This window comes from Mya arenaria, chromosome 7, assembly GCF_026914265.1.
Source record: "Mya arenaria isolate MELC-2E11 chromosome 7, ASM2691426v1".
Classification (NCBI taxonomy): Eukaryota; Metazoa; Mollusca; class Bivalvia; order Myida; family Myidae; genus Mya; species Mya arenaria.
In genome coordinates, this window is record NC_069128.1 from 51,305,003 (window position 1) to 51,323,601 (window position 18,599).

An 18,599-nucleotide genomic window follows, 5' to 3' on the forward strand; every position below is an offset into this window, starting at 1 on the left:
GGTGGCTGAATTCTGCCATTTCGTATTTGCGACGCAAAGATACGCAAACGGTGTAGCGAAAATAAAAAGTCCACCTCTACACTACATGATCCACTAGCGGTGTGATACATTTTGATGTACAGTATTGCAATTGCAATTTGTTCAAGACACGTTCAAAACTATTTATTACAAAAGGCATAATAACTTTTATACTAACCATAGTGAGTGTGGATTTTTCATTAAATCACAAACATGTATACCTTGATCATCGCACACATGATTGGGGAATGCATAACGTGATCGTCGATTCTTATAATAACGATGCGGACAAAAACAGAGTTTCTGTTTTCTCACAACGTAACGGACAACGATACGTGTATAAAAAAATCTATATGGAAAGGAAATCCACTAATTATGCAATATGAGTAAACATTAATGTATAAACGATCTTTCATACGTTCCAATAATAGCATATTACGTTTTTAACCGGTTGGAAACTATAACATTCATATGTCGATTAAGGATTTGAGGTACATGAAAGGGGTGTCCTCCCTTAAGTATAATTTTCAGGATAAATTTATTCTGAATGAGGTTTTCTGTGATGATATATGTAATTTTCTACTGCGTTAACATGAACAATTGTGGGTAATTTTAGGGGGGGATGCGCATGCGCCTGTGACTATCCGTCAAGTTAAAATATTTTTGGTTCAGGGAACTGTATCTGCATTCTGGAAACCTCGCATGTGAGTGTCCGTTTGGGTTTTATGACATTAGGTTTATTTGCATTAAAACTGTGTTCTTTGTGGGACATTTGTCAATCTCCCTCGGCACACGCACAGTAAACTCTGTCTATATATGGTCTGTCTAGATATGGAAGAAAACTTTGATAAATCTTACATAAGAAAATAGTTCTGGATCTGAGCATGTTCAGTCACGGATTTCATTTCCTGTCCATTATTTATCATGAAGAAGAACCATTAGATGATTTGCATCACGATGACCTACTGTATATTTTAAATTTTGATTTTTTTCATGACCAGGTTTATGTGTCAGTAGCATAAAAAGAATGTTTTCACTAAGACATACTGATGACAAGCTAACATTTGATTTGTTATATAAAAGATATATAGTTGTAGGTTAAAAATATCAAAAAGGATTTCATATTTTATACATTGTTTTCAGTCAGATTGCCTCTTGTTTTTATATGACCTACTTAATGTGTGAAAGGAGATCAACACTGATAGATATTATGTGCTATTTATTTAATAATTTGATAGTTCTTCAAACAAATTAAAAAAATAAATGCATTCCTATATGCTTTTTGGGCGATTTTGTTACTAATAATACAATCAATGTTTAAGGGCAAAAATAATTGCTACGTATAAAAAATAGCTTTATGTTAATTTAACGAATGAATTGATGGCATTATTATTAGGCCATCATTAAAAAAATGTTAGTTTGCGGTGCTCCGACCGACTCACCGAAATTAGCCACGACCCATTCTTTTTAATGGCTGCTGCTGCCGTTTTGTTTGTTATTTTAAAATTATTTTTGTTTTGGTCCCATTTCGTTTCTTTGGGCCAATTTCGCATTTGGTGCTTTGATGCTCTACAGACCAACCGTGTTGTACTGCCAATCTGCAAACCCTGCAAGGACTCTAGGAGACCCATTATTAAAAGACTTCCTAGAAAGAATTAAAGTGTATCCATGTATCTGAAAAATAATAAAATGATTCTGTCGTTGAATTCTCAGTGATGTTATCTAAAATATGCATGCCCCTAACATCAGACTGAGGGTGATATAGATTTGCCTTTGTCGTCTGTAAAAAAAATATTTAAAAAAAAATCCCTACCTACCTACCCACCCCAAAAAATGTGGGTAAGAGCACCGCAAATCAACATTTTTTTTAATGATGGCCTTAGGTATGAACGCAGTTGATTTGGTAACATAGTGTGGAGTCAATTCAAATGATATTTTCTACACATTGTTTCATTACATATATCATTATTTTTTTCCAGAATTGTTAAAAATACTTCATTACATTTAAGAAAACCTTACAATAATTCTTTCTCACACATTCTGTGAATAGTACGACCCTACCGTAGCCGGTATTTTGCCATAATAACGCGGAAAAAATAATAATTATATAGTTGATAACAATACATTTAACAGATCATGAATTAACGCTTTTCAACATTTTGAAAAACAATTTCGTAGCCTGCAAAAACAATACAAACAATAATAAGCGAAACAATTTTCAATGTATATTATTACTCGATGATTCGCGATCCGAACATATCCGAAGATGTTGCGTTCATCGAAACATATATGAAATTGCTGAAAGGCCGTTCATTAAAGGAATGGCTGTATCAGTGCAATTGTTCATCAACCATAGATATAAATTTAATTTCATTGAGGTGCATATGCAATAAATAAACCTAATAAAAGTTACATTAAAATAATTGCTTTATCATTTGCAAAAAAACAAAACAGACTGCGCCTTTTTGGAATGGGCCTTCCTCACACAAGCTTTACGTCCTACTCGAGCACCGCCGACGATAGGTTAAAATTAAGTTATGCGTTTCCCGGTGATGTAAGTGTGCGTCTAGTTTGCAAATTCATGCTTTTTACGCCAAAAATTCCACCTAAATTGGAAATGTGCCTTTTTGACATATGGACTTCATCAATTTTGATCAAGTGATATTCATTATCTTTGTCTTCTATAATTGTTTATTTCGTCAAACCATATTTCCTTTCAATTACGTTCAAGTGAAACAATAACAAATGTAACCGTTAACTACATAAATATTTTCAGATAAGGATGTCATTTAATGTCCACTTGAATACAAACAAGAGTTGTCACAGAGACAGCCCGCTCGACTATTCCGCCGCTTTTCAGTGTAAGGATTGAAACGTTTTGGCGAAACATGCATGGATCACTTTAAGATTAGATTTCAATGCAATACGTGATGTGCGGAGATATTAACATAAATGTGGTTACATGCAAAATTTTAACAAGAGTTTTTAAGTGTAATAATAAAGGGCCATTATTTGCAAAACACAGTTATCTAACTTGATTATTCAATTAGGTTGGGTGGTTGAATACCATTGTATAAAGTCTCAATGCAATACATCAAGTAGTTGCTGAGATATTATCCTACGTGTGCTAACATGCAAGACCTTAACCAGAATTTCTAAGTCGCATAATAAAGGGGCAAAAATGAGTTATTTTACTTGATTAAATAAGAAGGTTAAATGGTTGGGAACCTGTGTGTTAAGTTTCAATTAAATACATGATGTATTGCTGAAGCATTGACTTAAAAGTGGTTACATGCAAAACCTTATCAAAATTTCTATGTTGAATAAAAAAGGGGCCATTATTTGAATTTAATGCGAACTAGAGTTATCTTACTTGGTTATTTAAGTAGATTGGATAGTTAAGTACCATTTTTTAAAGTCTCAATGCAATTCATCCAGTAGTTGCTGAGATATTAACCTATGTGTGCTTACATGCAAAACCTTAACCAGAATTTCTGAGTCGAATAATAAAGGCCTATTATTTGCATTAAATGCAAACTAGAGTTATCTAACTTGGTAAATTAAGTAGGTTGGATGGTTGAGTACCATTGTAGCAAGTCTCAATGCAATACCACAAGTAGTTGCTGAGATATTAACCTATGTGTGCTTGCACGCAAAACCTTAACCAGAACTTCTAAGTCAAATAATAAAGGCATATTATTGGCATTAAATGCAAACTAGAGTTATCTTACTTGATTAATTGAGTAGGTTGGATGGTTGAGTACCATTGTATCAAGTCTCAATGCAATACCTTAAGTAGTTGCTGAGATATTAACCTATGTGTGCTTGCACGCAAAACCTTAACCAGAATTTCTAAGTCAAATAATAAAGGCCTATTATTGGCATTAACTGCAAAGTAGAGTTATAAAACTTGGTCAGTTAAGTAGGTTGGATGGTTGAGTACCACTGTATAAAGTCTCAATGCAATACCTCAAGTAGTTGCTGAGATATCAACCTATGTGTGTTTGCACGCAAAACCTTAACCAGAATTTCTAAGTCAAATAATAAAGGCCTATTATTGGCATTAACTGCAAAGTAGAGTTATCAAACTTGGTTAATTAAGTAGGTTGGATGGTTGAGTACCATTGTATAAAATCTCAATGCAATACCTCAAGTAGTTGCTGAGATATTAACCTATGTGTGCTTGCACGCAAAACCTTAACCAAGGGTTGACGCCGACGCCGACGCTTGCGTGAGTTGTATAGCTCTCCTTATTCTTCGAATAGTCGAGCTAAAATACACCAGAGAACTCGGCTGTTGTTGCTATTGTTGTTGTTTTTCAGAAAAAACATTTACAGGGTCATTAGTCGATCGTAATTAAAGACAGATGTATGGGTCTTGCTTCGCTGTGGGTATTGTCCCTCTCAACATGTGCATCTAGTTCAATTTGAATATCTGGAACGTTTGTCGAGTTATTATGATGGTTGAAGTTCACGTACGCCAACGTCGATAATACCTCATTTTTTTGTTCCGCGAAAAACAAATGAGGCTAAAACATAACAAAACGTTAAAATGATTCAAAACAATAAATGTACAGTGTCTTGCAGCTTTTATCCAAGGTGATGATATGGATGTTGATTCGAATATTAAAAACAAACGTGTAAAATAAATCACCTTTTTAAGGCGGTTTTAATTATCAATACGCAACAGGCAGTAACAAACACAACAAAGAACAGAACAAAATGTAAAAATGTTCAAGGGCACACAATTCAAAAAAGAGAAATACGCCATATGACGTCCTGGACTGATTCATCTGGTTTAAATCATATTCATATTTATACCAGGGTGTTTCAGTGTCACGTGAATTAACAACAAAGTTGACAATATCAGCATAATGAAAGAAGTTGTTAAAATGAAACAATTTGTAGAATAACAAGAGCTGTCACAGAGACAGCGCGCTCGACTATTCCGCCGCTTTTCAGTGTAAGGATTGAAAAGTTTTGGCGAAACATGCATGGATCACTTTAAGATTAGATTTCAATGCAATACGTGATGTGCGGTGATATTAACATAAATGTGGTTACATGCAAAATTTTAACAAGATTTTTTAAGTGTAATAATAAAGGGCCATAATTTGCAAAACACAGTTATCTAACTTGATTATTCAATTAGGTTGGGTGGTTGAATACCATTGTATAAAGTCTCAATGCAATACATCAAGTAGTTGCTGAGATATTATCCTACGTGTGCTAACATGCAAGGCCTTAACCAGAATTTCTAAGTCGCATAACAAAGGGGCAAAAATTATATAATATGAAAGATAGAGTTATCTTACTTGATTAAAAAAAGAAGGTTAAATGGTTGGGAGCCTGTGTGTAAAGTTTCAATGGAATACATGATGTATTTGCTGAGGTATTGACTTAAAAGTGGTTACATGCAAAACCTTAACCAGAATTTCTATGTCGAATAAAAAGGGGCCATTATTTGAATTTAATGCAAACTAGAGTTATCTCACTTGGTTAATTAAGTAGGTTGGATGGTTGAGTACCACTGTATCAAGTCTAAATGCAATACTTCAAGTAGTTGCTGAGATATTAGCCTATGTGTGCTTGCAAACAAAACCTGAACCAGAATTTCTAAGTCGAATAATAAAGGGCAATTATTTGCATTAAATGCAAACTAGAGTTATTTCACTTGGTTAATTAAGTAGGCTGGATGGTTGAGTAGCATTGTATCAAGTCTAAATGCAATAAGTAGTTGATGAGATATTAACCTATGTGTGCTTGCAAGCGAAACCTTAACCAAGGTGTGACGCCAAAGCGACGCTAAGGTGAGTAGTATAGCTCTCCATATTCTTCGAATAGTCGAGCTAAAAACTAACATATATGTAACATCAGATGTGTGTGTTACCATTGTTCTCAATATAAAAAATAAACATCTAATTTTAAAACCTATTCCATCTATTTTTATAAACAAAAACATACATAACATGTACAATTTAATTTTCCAATATCAAGCTATTGGATTTGACTTAAAATTTAAGAAGTTAATATTAACATCTTTTAAAGGCTAGTTGCAATGAAAATGGAATACAATTTTAGTACACACATTGCTTATAAAACAAACATACAAGACTAGTCTATGAATTGCTACTTTTCTGTCTGTACCTTAAAAACATTTATTCATGTCAGAACACTACAACCTCAAAAACATCTGAATATTTTCCACAGGTGTAGCACTTCAAATGGAAGAGTTTAAGTGCATATCTATTGTACATATCACATCACACTGGACTAATTCTCCGCCATTTGTACCGTTTCCCTTTCATAAGGTTAATGTTGGTCGGTGCGTTGTATGTGAGAAATACTGGACAATGTAGAAGTAACGACAGCCCCTTTTCTGGAAAAAATAATAAACAAAATAATTGATAATGAAAAGGTAACGACAACCCTTCTCTGAAAAATATTAAACAAAAAGTTTGTGTAATGAGAGTTTGTGTGCATCAATTTTCGCAAGAAATACTGGACAATGAAAAAGAAATGACAGACACTTTTCTGAAAAAAATAAACATTTATTTGCATACCATGAAAACTTATTTGCACCTCATATGTGAGAAAAACTGGACTGGTAAAAAGGTAATGACATCCCTTTCTCTAAGAAATACGAATCACTTCACTTGTGTTTGAGTTGAATTTCAATGAACGAAGTCTTTTCCTTACCTTTTATAACTTCCTTATGACCAATCATTTGAGCATATATGTATGCTGGGCCTCATTATTAAATGATATACCAGCAAGCAAGTTTAAAAATGGTTTTATTTCAAATGCTTTTTAGGACAAAAAGGGGCATAAATCAACAATTATTAAATACCGAATTATTGGCCTTGCTATACCAAAAACAGACGAGCTAAAAATGAAAACATATGATTTCAGACAATAACAAGGGCTACCATTGAATGTGGTAAAGGAATACATGTTCAAAATTGGTTTTCGATAAAGGCTCTTTGGCAATTCTTCTCTAAACTTTTTAATGGTTGCATACCATAATCCCCAAAATATTCATATACTCAGTATGGAGGTACAAAAAATAAAGGCGTATTCATACCATCAAGATTTTGTGATATAGTTGTCCATGCCTGCAGAAATTTGATCCGTTCCTCTCTTGAAAGACCATATGGATTTAACCCTCGTTTAAGACATGCCTGTATATATAAAACACTAGTATAATAATAACAATAATAAAAATGATAATATAACCAGGACTTAAAATTAGTTCGAATTAAAATCATAATATTTAAAATACAGCATGATTGTGATATGGAAAAAACATGAAACATGCAAACCAGATTATAGCGTGATTATTTAGCACATGAAAGTCAAGTGATTAGTACAGATGAATATATGGTCGCTATTTTTAAATTAATTGGATTTTAACACAGTTTATTTCAAATTGTGAAAATACGCAAAAACTGCATTAAATACATGTGTTGCAAGCGAAGTGATACATCAATAAGACTGTTTCTATGCGTGGTACACAACGATATGAATGATATGAATTTTATGTACGTTTTTGACAATTATCCCTTTTTCTTGCAATTGTTTCATCCAGCGGTCCCTTTCAAGATGGCTAATCTATTTGTCATGTGATCAGCCACTGCTGTTCTTATTTCAATAGTGATTAAACCACATACCCTGCACATTTCTGTATCCTGCATGTCATCTATTCCCTCCTTTACCATAGCGCGATCTATATGTAATGTTATCAGACAATCTTGTTCAAGTTTCTCCCGTGATTTACGCAAACTGTTAACTTTTGATAAAAGTCTCTGAAATAGAAGATTTCACATTCTTAACACTATATTATGGTTAAAATTGATTTAATGCTTAAAATATGTCAAAAGACTTCTCATAATAAAGTGGTTTGTTTATAAATTCTCTATCATATTTCCTGAAGTATATTTTGTTAAACTTGTCATCCAAATCAGATGGCCATGATTGGCCTATATTAAATATATATATACTCAGGTGCCATTTAGCTAGACAAAAATCGTACTAGGGTTGTTTGGGAAGTTTGCGAAATTTTAAAGGCATGGCTTCTGAAAAGAGATGTTTACTACATGCTTTCACACTATACAAATTGAACTTTTTTCACTAACTTACTGAGTAGCGAGTGGAAAGGTATTCTAAGGAGAAGGGAGCTGACTGAAATTGTTCCCTCACTGACAACAGCTCTTCTGGTGAAGGGTGACCTGAATGCTCTATCTGAAATACATGCAATTCAATCAAAAGGTATTCAAGATTTTTGAGCACTAGCCCGAATTTCCATATTATTTAGTAAAGAAATTGTACAAGCTCTCTATAAGTTATAGGAATTTTGAAACGTTCTACTAGCAAGGAAACGCATCGACTACTTTTTACCTTTGGACAAATGTGAATCTTGATCATTGCTATAATACTGTGTTCCAAATTAACTCAATCTTACAATACAAACAGAGCTTGCTACAATTTTTACGGGAAGTAGGTCTGATGAACTGATGACTCTGACAATAAAAGACATTAAGGGCTAATTGTTTCATCTAAACATAAGTAGAGGATATTTGTTAAACTTTGGTGAAAGGGAGCATATAATAACAAGTTGCACAAATAATGTTTTATTTAATGAGTGAAACACATTTGGATCCAAACACCAAAATAAAACTAAATAATTTGTTTCATTAAAATGCTAAAAAAAGGTATAAAAAAGTGATTGAAAATTGCTTCATATGAATAAAGTCTTTTTTCAACCTGGTACACGGCTACATTACTTTTGTAAATCAAATAGAACCATAGTCTATGTAGGCAAAACTAACAGCAGTGAAAACAATATATGCAAAAAAGAAAGCTATAATAAAAGAAATGTAGTGAACATCCAAGATATGCAAATGTAATAGGGACCAATATGCCTTTTATTAGTATATCTCTTTTTCTAGAATATTATTAACTAGAGATAAGACAAACCTTATCCAAAATGGTCATGATTGAGTCTCGGATTGCTCCCTCTGTATTCCTGTATGCAATGTGGTCAATTTCTCGTAACACCTAAAAATAAACAGCATGATAATAACTATATCTTTAACAGTAATCAAACTATTCCATGAAAAAATCTTAGGAGCAGTTTTAGCTAAAACAGGGGTCCCATAACATACAGATTCCTAGCAGCAGTCTCTTACTAAAACGGGGGTCCCATCCCATTAACAATACCATGGCAGTTTCTAACTAAAGCAGGGAGTCTCGTTCCATCAAGGATTCTAGGAGCAGTTTCAATATAAAACAATGGTCCTATTCCATAACGATTCCTAGGAGCAGTCTCTAACTAAAACATGGGTCCCATTCCATCAAGAATCCTAGGAGCAGTTTCTTACTAAAACAGTAAGTCCATTCAATCAAGAATTCTAGAAACAGTTTCTAACTAAAACAGGGATCCCATTCTATCAAGAAACCTAGGATCAGTTTCTAACTATAACAGGGGTCCCATTCTTTCAAGAATCCTAGGAGCAGTTTCTCACTAAAACAGGGGTCCCATTCTTTCAAGAATCCTAGGTGCAATTTCTAACTAAAACAGGGATCCCATTCTATCAAGAACCCTAGGATCAGTTTCTAACTAAAAAAGGGGTCCCATTCTATCAAGAATACTAGGAACAGTTATTAACTAAAACAGGGGTCCCATTTCATCAAGAATCCTAGGAGCAGTTTCCTACTAAAACAGGGGTCCCATTCTTTCAAGAATCCTAGAAACAGTTTTTAACTAAAACAGGGGTCCAAGACCATCAAAAATCCTAGGAGCTGTTTTTAACTAAAACAGGTGTACCAGACTTCCCGAAAGCCGTCGGTCCGACGTACATGACCAGCAAATTTTGATCAGGTCCGACGATTTCTGAACAAAAATCGGTCCGACTGTCCGGCTATTTTTTATTTCTGGGGACCAGGTTTTAGCATAAAATCCCGGTAACCGGGTTTTAGCATGAGCGCCTTAGAAAAACATTACATGTGTTTTCATCGCGCTTTCTGCACAGTGCCCATGCTAGATGAAAGGAAAATGAGTATAAAACGAAATGTTAAGAATTCTTTTGTGAAATTGCGAAGAAATAGGAAATGACTTGTTATTGACAAAGAAAAACAAGTAATAAATAACCTGCGATGATGACCGTGAAACTCAAACCTCCAGAAATATAACATTCCATCCACAGAAGGCTATGGACACATTGCTGTTAGGCAATTGTTACTTCTTTATCTTTAAAAGATAGCTCTACCTTAATAAATTTATTCTGTACAAAAAAAAACAATTTCATAATATAAGCTATCAAAGTGTAATCTAAATTCACCACAGTAATATAATATTTGGCATGTTGTGAAAGGCATTTTATTTGTGGAAAAAAACATGTTGATAAAAGTTAATTTGTACATCCCATGATAAATTTTGTACTTTTAGGCAGAGTCTAAAACATCAGTAGATGTGCCTGCCCATATAATTGACTAGACTACACCAGAACCATTGGCATCACAGGAGGTTGTCACCCTGTCCAACACTGAAAAAGTCTCTACTGTTTTTGAGCAGAGAAGACCTTGCCTCAGAATTTTCACCTGTGTCTGATACTGAGATAATACAGGATTCTGTGCTTGAAAGTTCTTACATCAGGCACTTGAAATGGAGATTTAACACTCTTCCTGACAAACAGGACTTTAACCCTGATATTGATGAGGAGTGTTTTGAATAACCAGATGAACTTTTGAATTTTGACAGACTGATGATTTTCATACATACAATAAAGCCTTTATTTAGAAGTATGCTGCTATTGATGAATAAAGCAATGTTATTACTTCGTTTTTGTTCCTCTTGTTTCGGTCTGACAGATTTTCATAAAAGTCTGTCAGACCGAATGTCTGCCACTTTTTTTAAACTTTCGGGAAGTCTGAGGTACCATCAAAAATCCTAACTCTGATTAATACCAACTTATAATCTACCAAAATATTAATGTTCTGATGTATATCACATTCATGAGTAATGGCATAGCACATTTTTAACCAAGTTAAGTGGGACAAAACATAAAATCTATAATTTATCACTGTACTATATTACCTGATGGTAATGGTTGATGCGGTGTTTGAGATTTATCTGACCAAATTCCTGTTTCTGGTTCTCATTCCACAGGTGATGGGTGAAAAACACATGTGGGAACCAGTATCTGTGTTATAATTCAAACAAACTATGAAAATTGATTTCTGGGAAGTACAATAAATTGTCTGATGTTTTCACATTTTTAGCATCTTGGCAAAAAATCCGATTCTTCTCAATGATGAATTAAAAAATGTATATTTTTCCAAACAAGTTCATGAACATTATGTTTGTTGCTGATTGTATTAAAATCTTGCGTTACTCTAGATAAATAAACTACACATGAACAATTTCCAATTTGAAGCATTCTACATCCCATAAAAATTAAGTAAAAGAATCCAATCTATTTAAGTTTTAATGCAAATGAAATATCTGTACCCTATGACAAAAATGCCATTTCCGACAAAAGGAATGGATGCAACCGCCAGCAGCAAAGCAACCTTCACAAAGTCACGAGGCATCTGCAAACAAGGGGAAACAGCTTGTTATATTCTTATAAAGGAAATAAATCTGGTTTATTCTTTTCAGGGAAGTAACTCCCTTTTTTTACTTATAAATAAAGTCACTCTGTTATATTCTGATATAAAAAGTAACACTGTTTATTCTTCCAAGAGATTCAATTTTAAATTGTTCTGAAAAAAGGTAGCAACTCTGTTTTGTTCTTAAGCTCTGAGTTCAGTAAAAGTGTTTGCAGCTCATATTGGCAATTAAGTTCCCTGTTTTGCTGCGTATGCACTGCGATGCAACTGGGAAACAAACATTTTGGATAATTCTAGCCTTAACCGAACTCAGTGCTGTTAAGTAATTAAAAGTGAAGTTACTATGAGTTTTTCCTATCAAAGAGGTAACTCTGTATCGATTTTCTGAGGGAAGTAGCTTCTTAATTCTTATTTAAGGTAACTCTGACTTTTTCCTGTACAAGGAATGTAACTGTTTTATTTGTATATTTTTTATATATATTATTTTATAAGGGAAATTACTCTATTTTATTCTTATGAGGGAAGAAACTTCATTGTTGCTATTAAGAGACTTAACTCTAATCTTATGAGGGAGAGCAAGACATAACTCTTAAAATATGTATTAAATTTTTCTTCATACTCCAAAGAGATGTAACAGCAATATGGGACATGCCAATATTAATATTGATACCAACGTGACAAATGTCAGTGAAACTGTTTAGCATGGTATTTCTTTGCATGTTCATTTATTATATAAATACAGTATTACTACACATATCATTCATTTGTGTATGTTATTATAAATAATGCAATGCAAACTGCAGATAAGCTTGTTTCTTACTCAAATTTTAACAATTATAACGGTCAAACTTTGATTATTGTCAACAAAAGTGTTTTAAATGACCATGTCAAGATCTTTGTGGCATTATATTTGCATGCATTTGCACTGTTTTCATCTTCCATCCACACAAAAACTAGCAGATAAGCTTGTAAGCAATTGAAAATATTGCTTATATATGTTTCTGTTGTCAAGAGCATAATGCCTGTACTTATTGGATGCTATATTGTACCTGTAGCTTTTAATTGGAATTTAAGTTTTACTTAGATAAAACAGCCAAAGTAATCAGTTTTGACATATTCAGGACTAGCTTCTGTTAAAAGTGAACACTGTAGAATGCTTACTTTCATTTATATTAATTTTAATGAAATAAATGTATATGTGTGTATTAACATAGTAAAATAATGCCAAAATAAATGTATCAACAATCTGCAGTAATAAAAGACTAACAAAATACTCAATTTTGATACAAAATATAATTCTTAATAACATAATTAAGTTTCTGAAAATTAAGGTTTTAAAGCAAAAGGACTTCAACAACTTGATAATTTTCAAAATTTGTCTAGGGTGTCTAGGGTGTTATTTGGGACATCCCTCTTATGAATATAAATGTAATGCCTCAATTTCTGACACAGTTAACTCCCTTCACAAACAATGATCTCTGATGAGCTTGAATTCAAGGATTAATATAAAAAAATGTTTTTCAAAAAGTGTTTTAACATGTTTTTATGCAACATCTTATTAAAGTTCCATAAAGAAACGTTGTTTTCGAAGTAAATCTTAAATATTATTGGATTTGATCATCCCCACATGACATGGAGATTGGTGATGCCTTAGGGCCATGTATGGATGAAATGGACACATTGTAGCTGTCAAATTTAATTTATTTCAGATTTATTGCTGATTTAAATTCAAAGACAACATTCAAAATAAGTTCATATTTATACATTTTAAATGAAATCAAGGTTTAATTGAAACATTAAAATGTAAATGTAACTGTTTATATAAGTGATAGAAACCACATTATACATGCTTATAGTTTTAAGGCAATTAGTAAATTAACTATCTAGTGTATTTAGCAAAAATACATGCTTTTCCAACAAAAGTCAGACACAGAGATTCACATGGTAGACTGGATTGGATTTTCACGAGGTGAAATACGGTCTCAATATAATGGTTGGTACATTATGATTTCTGGGATCCCAGGGACACAGAAAGATGGAAACAGGGTTCCCTAGCCAGAACAATATCATCAGGAACTCAGGATTTCTGCTTTCAGGGAAATCACTGAAAGTATAATTATTACCCCATACCTCTTGGTAAATTTCCAGCTCCCTCCTCGTGAATGTGTGGAGTTCCTTGCCCGTCCATAGGTCTGTCGTCACACTGAAGTATACTTTTGCGTCCGCTGTGATGAACCTCACACCTAAACATTTGTAAAGAATTTATTATATAATTCATTGTACATGAATGAACACACAGATTCTAATAGCTGATTATTGTCGATTCAGGATGATGGCGCTTAAAGCTGCACTCTCACAGAATGAACATTTTGACAACTTTTTTATTCTTTGTTTCGCGAAAATGCATGGAAATCAGTTATATAAGACTACTGAAAAAAAAAAAGATCACAGATTTTTATATTCAAGTTCATAAATTTATGTTTTATACATTTTTCTTAAACAGTTAGTTAAGCCATAAAACACCATTTTTTTCAAACAGAAATATGAAAATCTTTGATCTGATCTTTTGTCAGCAATCTTTAATCATTGGTTTGCATCTATTTACGCAAAAATTTGCTTTTCCCAGGACAAAAAGTGAAAAAAATTGTAAAAATGGTATATCTATGAGAGTGCAGCTTAAAACCCCATTTAAAAATTGTTTGCAGTTATTTTTCTTCAATTTAGTGTACTTCCTTCTGTTTTTCGGATTCAAGAGTTGGAGTAAAAAAAACATTTAAAAAGTGTCATAAGTCAAAATCTTTCAACCCTGATTTCAAGGTTAATTCTAAACACTAGAAACCTGTGAACAAAATCATGGTCTTGATTTTAAAACAGTATTATGATAGAATATTATCTTCACTGTTTTAGATATATATATATCTTGATTATTTAATTTTAAAAATCAATGATAAACTTTCTTATAAATAATTCAACATTAGAAAATCTTTCAGTAACACATGTTTATACCTTACACTTTAAATAAACTTTCCTTTTTAATTTCATAGTGTAAGGAGTTATTTATATATATGCTTTCAGATTTAAATGCAAGTAAAATTATGAAAAAAACTTTGAGCAACCAAATAGAGATAATATTAGATGCAAGATTTTACATTTTGAATTTAAGTTTGTGGTACATGGGTTGTCATAGAGAATAATACAGAACACTTATCAAGACTTTTTCTGTCCATTTTTGGAAAAAAGACCCTAGACAAAAAATCATAAACTTTTGCTAAATAATATTTAGAAGAGTTGGAATGAAAATTTCACGTCTTGTTTGTCAATTTGGGATTTATTAAGCACTTGCAAAAATTGAGCTTGATCAAGTTGTGTTATAATTGGCATTATTAGAATTAAAAGAAAAATCAATAAAATGGGGGACTTTTCTCTGAAAATATATTATAACCACACATAAAGGTTGATAAATGCATTTCCAACCTTGGCTAAGGGGCAAGGTGTAAGTCGAGGAGCCAGGCTATTTGAGAGCTGTTTCATCTCATTTGGCTTTTTTTTTAAATTGGGAAAATATATACATATTTAGCTTTGGGAATAGGATAAATATTTTCTGACCAGTGAGATGGGCAGAAAAAAAGTCCTGAGAAAATATAATGTCTTACATTTTACAGTTTCATAGGCTTTGTAGACTTTTGGAAGATTTTTCTCTAGCTTTTTCTCCGAGGTCTCCACCAGTTTTTTGAGACTTTTAACAACATATCTCCACAGCTTCGTTGGAGGACCAATCGTGTCCTTCGGGTCATGTGGTGGATCTGTGCTCAAACATCGCAGGCTGAAACGGAATAAATAAAATATTGCAACAAATCAAATTTAAAAATAAATTAGCAAATAAAAAATTATTTCTCTTGTTCCCCTTAAACAGTAGTGCTGTACATCTATCTAATGCAACACCTTTGTCTCAATTTTATCCAATACTTTGTAGTAAAGAGTAACAAATAACACTAACAAATCTTTAATTGTTTTTCAAAAACAATTTGTGAAATTTGTTAAGTTTCTTGCCAAAAAAAAATAAAATAATAAAGACAACACCTGGCTGACAAAAAATAAAAGGGGTTGAAAAGTCTTTGATATAGGGGTTGAAAAGTCTTCAATATTGCTATTAAAATATGTCAACTAGGGGTTGAAAAGTCTTTGATATAGGGGTTGAAAAGTCCAAACAGGTAGGGGTTGAAAAGTCTTTGAAATAGGGGTTGAAAAGTCTAAGGGTTGAAAAGTCTTCGTTTTGAGAAGGGGTTGAAAAGTCTTGGGGTTGAAAAGTCCTGCTCCCGTCAACAAGCCCTCCTAGATATAAAATCTACAATTCAGGCAAGCCCGAAAAGCATTTTACCAGTGCAAGGCTTGTGGGCTTACCGGTGCAAACTTCGACAGCTGGTGTGTAGATATGATATACACAGACATTCCGAATACTTTCAGTCTGTCTGCCCTGACAGCTGCAAGTGTCAAACCAGTTAAAAGAAGGCAGGAGCGGTTAGATATTCAAACCGTAGGTCGGACTACATTGCAGTATTAGGCCCCTCATCAAGGTGCGAAATAAACGTGTAAGCATGTAAGTCGATCGCCTGAGGCGACAAAATATGACCCATGCTACGAAACAATCCTTTAAGATAGCCCGACTGGCGATAAAATCATGGGGCATGTTGAAAAAATTATTTGGGTCAGTGTTTATCTTAGATGACGTTTATTCCTCATCATTACAGATGTAATCTGCAATACTGTACTGCTTGAAAATATTTAATTGACCGATATGGTATTAGCAACTGTCATTACTCTTTTTGATTTAGTGAGATGTTGATGTTTGGATTTGTTTTTTTAAATAAACTTTGATAATGTAGTTACCGAAAAAAGTAAATAAGATGTAAGTAAAATCCTGTTTCTAACACAGGACCATCACTCCCACTTACTACACCAACATTTCCACTCCCTTTTAACACATGAAGCAGTCATTGAAATTAGACATTTGGATGAACAAGCCCGAATTCTTATACTTTTGCTTGGCATCAAATTTTTGAACAAGCCCCGCTATATAAAAGTCAGAATTTGAACAAGCCCGAAAGACATTTTACCAGTGCAGGGATTGTGGGCTTGTGTTAATTTCGACCACTGATGTAGACAGACCACGCCAACCACCATTATGGCAATTTTGTACTGAATCAAATAAAAATGCTGTACAGTTTCCATATCATTCCTTGTTTCTATAACCTTAAAAAGTACTCATTCCATGTTTTTTTGTAAACTGCTGGGCTTTGGAAATCTGACCTGGGCAACAGAAGTCTAAAAGTATCTACTGTAGCCCCATGGACTACAACTGTATCAGCGTAAAGTTAGCTTGATTTTCACACATTGAATCATTATCTGGCATAATACTGTAATGTGCCTTTCTTTATGCATGAGTTCAGATTTCAGTCTCTTTGAGTATCTTTTACAGAAAGTACACGTAGTTGATTTAATTTCACATTTACAAATTGGACGAATTATGGTACGAACAATTTAGGTACGAACATGTATTGACAGATTCATACGTTAGATGTGCGAATGCACGTACATTGAAGTAGAATTAGACACTTGCATTATTGTTCACAATAATTAAAATAACTTACCTTGGATGCCAACGTAGGCATTTTAATTTATGCCCATTTCTTAAAATATACTCAGTTCTCAAACAAAACGCTTGCATATTTATCATAACATTGCAGACGTTTGAAATAGATTTTTACCAAAAAGAAAATTTACCAAAAAGAAACATTACATCAAACGCTGAGGTTAATGGCCACTAAAAAACATTTACATTCTAATGTCAATTGAATAATTTTGCACGCGAAAAATCTCTTATTTTCAGTGTTTCACGACCCCAACGAGTTGTATGGGAAGAAAATTCTACTAGTGCACTAAACTTTCTGGAACGTTTCTTACATGGTATTTTAATTTATAAAAAAAATAAAATCGGTTGAACGTTACCACTGTTAATTCGATAAAGTGGTCTCGATCACACTGCTGCGATGGAAATGTAAGCAAGAAAATAGATTAAGCCTACCCAGCACGTGTTTTATATCACAAACCATTGGAAATAAGTTAAACAAATGTAATGGGTTATCCTGTGTTATATTGTAAGGTCTCTTCTCTAGGTAGCTTGGCCACGCTACCTTTAATCAATTAAACTATTAACCCTATTCTCGGACTGCCTTGTCCCAAAGATCGATTTAGTATAAAATTAGTAATATATACACTTGATTAACGATGATTTGGTAAAACTTAATTATTAGAAATTATAATTATGATTCAAGAATCAATGTTTAATTAACCAAAACCAGAGAACGTACCAACAAGAAAACTACAACACCTATAAACTACATTAACCAGGACTAGTAAACAAAACGTTCATAAACCAATCTCATATTATATCATCAGTGAAACCCACAGTCGTCATTGTATAACTTGTACGGAAAATCAAACCATTGACCATATTCCGTCTGTATCGCAATGATCAAATGTTGGGTTCAAATGCAAAGTTAAGAAATGCATGTGCACTCAAATTATTCGTAGACAAAGTACTTATTGAAAATGTAACTTCGAAGAAATTGGTTGGAATTGTTACTGATTCAACATTGTCGTGGACTCTGCAAGTTGAATTTGTCTGCAAGAAAGAAACTGCAAAGATAGCCTTTTAAAAAGACTTAATTACTTTTTAACGGATCAAATGAGACAATTGTTTTATAAATCGTATATACTTCCTATGTTTGGCTATTGTTGTAGCGTTTGGGGGAAAAGTAAGCAAACGAAGAAGAAGAAGAAGAAGACTTTATTATGCAAACAAATCTGACAAGATCCATAGCATAGCTTAGCAGAATTAACAACAAAGTATAATAATAATATACTGGTACAGATGTCATCTGGCATAGTAAGTTTACATGATATATTCAAAAT

The 18,599-nt window shown here is 33.1% G+C and overlaps 1 protein-coding gene across 1 annotated transcript; it reads right to left on the reverse strand.

Moving 5' to 3' along the window:
* Nucleotides 1–4,658: 4,658 nt before the first annotated feature.
* Nucleotides 4,659–17,368, reverse strand: LOC128240791 (LETM1 domain-containing protein 1-like). Its single transcript, XM_052957666.1, has 10 exons — nucleotides 17,276–17,368; nucleotides 15,281–15,450; nucleotides 13,758–13,870; nucleotides 11,527–11,609; nucleotides 11,113–11,218; nucleotides 8,994–9,074; nucleotides 8,157–8,258; nucleotides 7,688–7,822; nucleotides 7,102–7,198; nucleotides 4,659–6,396 (listed from the first exon to the last, which is right to left on the reverse strand). The coding sequence occupies exons 1-10, from the start codon at nucleotides 17,359–17,361 to the stop codon at nucleotides 6,281–6,283; spliced, it is 1,089 nt and encodes a 362-aa protein (XP_052813626.1). The 5' UTR covers nucleotides 17,362–17,368; the 3' UTR covers nucleotides 4,659–6,280.
* Nucleotides 17,369–18,599: the final 1,231 nt, after the last annotated feature.

Excerpts from the sequence above, each read along its gene's own strand:
- LOC128240791 (XM_052957666.1), bottom strand. The coding sequence starts at position 17,361 with ATGATAAATATGCAAGCGTTTTGTTTGAGAACTGAGTATATTTTAAGA. Across the intron at positions 7,823-8,156 it reads ACCTTTCCACTCGCTACTCA|AGACTTTTATCAAAAGTTAA; the intron begins GTAAGTTAGTGA and ends CTTCTATTTCAG. Across the intron at positions 6,397-7,101 it reads TATATCACAAAATCTTGATG|AAAAGGGGCTGTCGTTACTT; the intron begins GTATGAATACGC and ends TATTTTTTCCAG.